This window comes from Fukomys damarensis, unplaced genomic scaffold, assembly GCF_012274545.1.
Source record: "Fukomys damarensis isolate Sample0158 unplaced genomic scaffold, DMR_v1.0_HiC HiC_scaffold_20, whole genome shotgun sequence".
Lineage (NCBI taxonomy): Eukaryota > Metazoa > Chordata > Mammalia > Rodentia > Bathyergidae > Fukomys > Fukomys damarensis.
Genome location: NW_022900932.1, coordinates 20,055,881 through 20,061,983, shown reverse-complemented (window position 1 = coordinate 20,061,983; position 6,103 = coordinate 20,055,881). Strand labels below are relative to the sequence as shown.

At 52.5% G+C, this 6,103-nt stretch overlaps 1 protein-coding gene across 1 annotated transcript in view; it reads left to right on the top strand.

Moving 5' to 3' along the window:
• Positions 1–6,103, top strand: part of Pald1 (phosphatase domain containing paladin 1) — a 36,503-nt gene that overhangs the window by 2,045 nt on the left and 28,355 nt on the right. Inside the window, exons 3-6 of the mRNA XM_010606117.3 lie at positions 1,666–1,768; positions 3,015–3,194; positions 4,923–5,087; positions 5,916–6,076. Of these exons, the coding sequence (XP_010604419.1) occupies positions 1,666–1,768; positions 3,015–3,194; positions 4,923–5,087; positions 5,916–6,076 (609 nt within the window). The remainder of the gene's footprint in view (positions 1–1,665; positions 1,769–3,014; positions 3,195–4,922; positions 5,088–5,915; positions 6,077–6,103) is intronic.

The following is a 6,103-nucleotide window of genomic DNA, read 5'->3' as shown; positions in this document are numbered from 1 at the left end:
GGGTTGAGAATTTAGCTCAGTGGTTCTGCTGCCTGCCTTGCAAGCACAAGGACCTGAGTTTGATCCCCAGTACCAAAAAAAAAAAAAAAAAAAAACCAAACCCAAAAAACAAACCAATATTTCCCCAAATGGTGTGGCTAAGAACAGTTGCTCGTCAGCTGTGAAGATCCATTTCAAAGTGTTGTGTGCATAGCCTGGAGCCATATATATTGCTAGGGTACGGACTGTTTGAGGTAGAAGGGACCTTAGAGGTTGTCCAGTAGTGGGATCAGCACTCTGCATCCCACAGGCCAATCTGACCCCTCACCTATTAATATAAATAAAGTTTTATTGGCACACCACCACTCCTACAACCTACATGTTGTCTGTGGATGCTTAGCATTCCAATGTCATAAGTGAGTGACTGCAGCAGAGGCTACATGGGGCCCCAGTAGCCTGAAACATTCACTGTCAGGTCCTTTGCAGAAAGGACTTGTGAAACCCTATTCTAATGCTTTTTAGGTCAGATGTAAAAACTGATTTAGATATAAAAACTGGTTTCAAAGTGAAATTTGTCCACTGTGTGTCCCCAGAGATAGAAATGAGGTTTCCCGATTCCTGTTCTAATGCTCCTATGGACCGCACATTCTGCCCCCTGCCTTTCCTAAAGGAAGTCCTTTGGCAGAGAAGCCCAGACACCAGATCCTAAACTGCGAGTCTGTGTCTTATGCATTGTTGTACCGGCCCTGTGGCTTTGTGCTTTGAGACAGCCATCTTACAGTCCTTGAGTATGTGGTTTTTTACTTGGCCTAATGTCTTCAGAAATCATGATTTTCTCCTGTGGGTTTGTTTGAACTGGTCGTGGTGTGGAGAAGGAACTACTTTGGGTAACAGTGATTCTATTGTGTGTTTACTATGTCCCGGGCTGAGCACTTATGTCATAGTCATGCCGGAGGTAGGAAGGCCTAGAAATGGAACCAAGGCACCAAGTTACCAAGAGGTGGGGTTGGGATTCACACTCAATACTTGCATTCTGATATCCACCACCACCAGGTGGTATGATTGGCAGTGTGGGATTGTTTCAGGCACAATCTGAGGGAGGAACCATGCAATGACAGTGTCTTAGCAGGATCCAGGCTAGGCTGTGGTAACAGCAGGACCTCCAGTAGGATGCCTTAAAGCAAGACAGAAACTTGTCTCTCACTTAAATGTCCAGGTTGACATGGCAGCCCTATTATCACCCCCACTGCTACTCTGGCTACCCAGTGCCATTGTCTTGCATCTTGTGGTCCGAGATGGTTGTGCTATTTCTGCCATCATTTCTGGACCTGGTCCCTGGAGAAAGACAGAGGACAAACTGGAGGGTATCCCCTTGGTGCATGGCCCAGAATTTGCTATTGAGTCCCTCACATCTCCTTGGCTGTGGTTCAGTCATGTGACCAGATGCAAGGGAGGCTCGGAAATGTAGTCTGCAGCCGGATGACTCAGTTCCCCTTCCCCCAGTCATGGGGAATCTTGGGTTCTGTGTCTAAAGAAAGGAGAGTAGCTATTGTGGATGAAGGACTGTCTCTGTCATAGTTGGGCAGCCATGTGAGCAGGTGGGGTGGCCTTGGTGTGGGCTCTGGTGAGGGTGGAGGAGACCATAACATGGAAGTTGTCTGACTTGGTTTCCACTATGGCCTGCAGGTACAACTGCAAGGAGGAGTTCCAGATCCACAATGAGCTGCTCAAGGCCCATTACACTCTGGGCCGGCTCTCGGATGCTACCCCTGAGCACTACCTGGTGCAGGTGAGGCCAGGCCATGCCCTTGCAGCCTCAGCCTCCTCCTGACTTTATCCCTCAGGGGTTCCCCTCCCTCTCCTTCCTGCTCTGTCTCTCTTATTACCTCATCCCTTCTTAAAGGGCAGTGCAGCACAGCTCACTCTCCCTTGCGTCCCGGACTCTTCTCTGGTTTCCTGGGCCCATCCCTCTTGTCCCTGCTCTTTATTCTCCATATGTTCCCTGCCTGGCCCCAGCCTACCTTTGCTTCCTACCTTGGGCACCAGGGATGCTGGACCCTGCTCCCCTCTGGCTGGGAGTCTCCATTTCGTTCTCTTTTGAAGTTTCAGACCTTCTCTCGCTTAGTTAACTTTTTGTTTTCTGCAGATGTCTCCTAGACAGTATAAAGTCCATGAGGGCTCATAGTTTTAAGTCTACCTTATTTAATGCTGTAGTCCCGGGTCCTAGAACAGTATTTGGAAGCAGGCAGCTGCTGAATAAATATATTCTGCAGATAAGTAACTCCATGAATAATAACGACCATTAAGTTGTACTTGATGAATGAAGCCTGGGAGCCTTTTGCCCATTTGGGAATTCAGGTCCCATTTCGTGCCTGTGAGGCAGGTGGCTGAGCGGCCTGCTGAGGGCAGGGGTGCACCAAATGACCCAGAGCAACCTTTGGCCTTCAGTGAGCTCTTCCGCTGTCCTCTCCTTTCCCTTGATTAGCGGACAGTGTTTTCTTCTTCTTTCTGCGGTAACTGCATCTTTTCATCTTGCCTAGCATTCTCAGAACCAGCTGGGCATAGGAAGGGGCCAGCACGGTTGTCCTTGGTTTCATTCCTGGTACCTCCACTGTGACCCCTCCTCTCCTTCCTTCTCCTCGTCTTCTTCCTCCTCTGAGACCCTTCTCTGTGCCCCCACCCAATCCCCTTCACCAGCAGGGGGAGACTTTTGCCTTCCTCCAGTGGGAGGTGCAGGCACACCACTTAGGCCAGTCCTGCCGCTCCCTGCTTGGCCTAGGAACCACCTCCTGCAGGAAGCCTTCTCTCATGCCCCTCAGGGCAGTCATCTTTCCTTTTTCAGTGCTTTGTGACACCATTCCTATCATAGCTGTCTGGTTTTTGTTTGCTGAATTCATGAGTCTGCAGGGAACTGTGGGGCAGGATTGTGTTTCTCCTGGTTCCCTACACCCTGTCCCCTGGAGCCCAGGGCAGAGCCCTTCCTGTACAAGATGCATGGGTTATCTGAGTGACCCCCTATGGCTCTCTCCTGCCAGGGCCGCTACTTCCTAGTGCGGGATGTTTCTGAGAAGATGGATGTTCTAGGCACCTCGGGGAGCTATGGGGCCCCCAACTTCCGGCAGGCTCGGGGTGGGCCTGCTGTGTTTGGCATGGGACAGCCCAGCCTCTTGGGGTTCACGCGGATCCTCCAGAAACTCCAGAAGGATGGGCACAAGGTAAGCATGCCAATGCCCAAGCCTGTCCCCACAAATCTGGGCAGAGGCTTGGGCGGGGCCTGGCCACCATCTAGGGAGGCTTTGACTTCCAGGATGTCACTGTGGGTGGCATGGTTGGGAATTCTGGCAAATATTTACTGCCTTGTCCCGTGAGGACATGGGTGTTGAGGTCAGGAGCTCCTTGTACACTCACCGTGAGGCCTCGGAGAAGGCAAGGGGGTGATAGGGTGACACAAAGGGCCAGGTTGTAACTCAAGAGACTGCCTTCTTACAATCCAGCACTCTAGGAGGCTGAGACAGGAAGATCACAAGCTCTAGATTAGACAATTTAGTGACTTAGAGAGACCCTGTCTCAGGGAAAAAAAAAAAGGCTGGAGATGTAGCTCAGTGTGAAAGCCCTGGGTTCAGTCTCCAGTGCCCCATCCCAAAGGCATAACTAAGACTAAAACTAAAACTAAAATAAAAAGGGAGGAAGGACTGCCAAATGAAGATCACAGCTAACACTTAAGTCCTCATGTTGACCCTATAAGGGAGGAACTGCTGGTCTCATTTACAGAGGAGGAAACTGAATTTCAGGGAGGATAAGTGACTTCCTCAAGGTGGTGCAGTTCATGAGGGGTTCCCAGTGCCAAAACCCTACAGCTGACCCCAAGTACCTGCTTTCAAGGACTCCCCTTGACTGAGCAAGGTGGAGGAGGGGGTGCCGTGCCTTCAGGATTCATGGGCACTGCCTCACAGTTGACCTGGGACTAAGCTGAAGAGGCCTGCAGTGGACCAGGAAAGGGCAGGCAGTGGGCAGATTGATTGCAGTTCTTCCAGGGTGAACTCAACCACATAGTTTTCTGTGCCTGTCAGTGGTCAGTGAGTGAACAGTTGCTTGGAGGTTGTATTAGTCAGCTTTCTATCACTGTGACAAAATAGCTGAGAAAATCAACGTAAAGGAGGGAAAGTTTATTTTGGATCATGGTTTCAGAGATTTCAGTCCATGTTCGGCAGGTTCCATTGCTTTGGGCTGGAGATGAGGCAGATCATCATGGCGGACAGGGGTGTGGAGGAAACCTGCTTACCTTCTGGCAGCTGGGAGACGGAGAAGAGAGGCTCCTGAGAGGAAAGGGCGAAAGGGCAGGGACAGAGTATACCTTCAAAGCCACACCTCCCGGTGACCTGCTTCATCCAATGAGGCACCCTGCCTATACCCTGTTCAGCCAATGACTCATCAATGGATTAACTGACTTGGTGGATTTAGAGCTCTCATGATCCAGTCACCTTTCCAAAGCCCACCAGCAACCACACCTTCAATACCCTGAGCCTTCTGGGGGATGCTGCATTTATAACAGTGGTGGCACCCATTTATTTTTTGAGCTGATTTTTATTAAACATTTGATTAATCCAGTGCTAAGAATTGTGGGTGCATGAAAATGGATAGGATGTGATTCTACCTGGGGGTGGGGGAGTTCATCAAAAGAGAAAAGAAGCATTCACCGACAAGGTGGTATAAGGTGGAAATTATCATCAGTATGAGGGATGTGGCCCTGAGAGGAGGGATGGTTCCTGCCAGCTGGGGGAATTGAGAGCAGGTGGTATTTGGGCTGTGCTTTTTCTTAGGTATCATCCAGGTTGAAGGGACCAGGTTGAGTGCTGGGCCCCGGAGGAAGGAGGCACTTCCTGGGCATAGCTGGGTGGAAGGTGGCGCCTTTGCTGGTAGTGGTGACGGCTTCCTTCTGCCAGGAGTGCATCATCTTCTGTGTGCGGGAGGAGCCTGTGCTGTTCCTGCGTGCTGATGAGGACTTTGTGTCCTACACACCTCGAGACAAGCAGAACCTTCATGAGAACCTACAGGGCCTGGGTCCTAGGGTCCAGGTGGAGAACACAGAGCTGGCCATCCAGAAAGAGGTGAGGGCTGGTGGGGTGGGTGGGAACTGAGGCCCCAGCTTGCAGAGTAGCTCCGTAGATGCGGTCCCTGGGTCGGCCCTGCTGGCTGGCCTGGGCCACACTCCCGCTTGGAGGAGAGGCTGCCTGCCAAGCTGACTTAGGGCTGCCAGTCTACAGACTTCCTGTTGCTTCTTTCTAGGCCCCTGCCCCTACCGAACCCTGCTCTTCTGGTGCTCAGCACCTTTATTAGACAGGGGTCTGATGTGGGGGGACAGCGCTAGAACAAGAGGCCCAGGACCCAGATTGCTCCTGCACTGCGGGGGCCTGGAACAGTCATTCTCGCTGGACTCTGTGGGTATGGCTCTGAGATTCCTCTGTCCTCCTTTCCTTACATGACCTGGAGGCTTGACAGCTGAGGCTGGTGACACCACAGAAGGGAGTAAATGAGGCGTGCGGGGTCATAGCACCTCAGAGCCTCATGTGGGCAGGAACCAAAGCCCTGCTGGTGACCACCATCTCCCTACCCCCTTTTCAGCCCACTGTGCCATCTGTCCCCCTCAGTTCCTGCTTGTAGTAGACTGAGCCTTGCCCTGTCCTGGCAGTCAGGTGGCTTCATGCATTCCTGCTGCCCGCTGGGCAGAGCCTGGCAGCCTGGCTCCCCAGGAGCTGGCTTCCCTCAGGACAGTGGCCTCCCCTGGCCCCTCCAGGACTCCCAGGCAGGGCCCAGAGAGCGCTCTGGCTGTGTGATTCCTTCCTTCTGTGTGTGGCCTCTGTGTGGCCTGGTCACTTCAGGGCCCAGCTGGGTCCTGGAGGTTGGTCATGGTCCCTGACCCCCACACCTTTCTCTAGATCCAAGACTTTGCCCAGCTGAGTGAGAACACCTACTATGTGTACCATGACACGGACAACCTGCGGGGGGAGCCCCATACCGTGGCTGTCCGGGGGGAGGACGATGTGCGTGTGACCGAGGAGGTGTACAAGCGGCCCCTCTTCCTCCAGCCCACCTACAGGTACCTGGGGGCTGGCTGAGGTCCCCT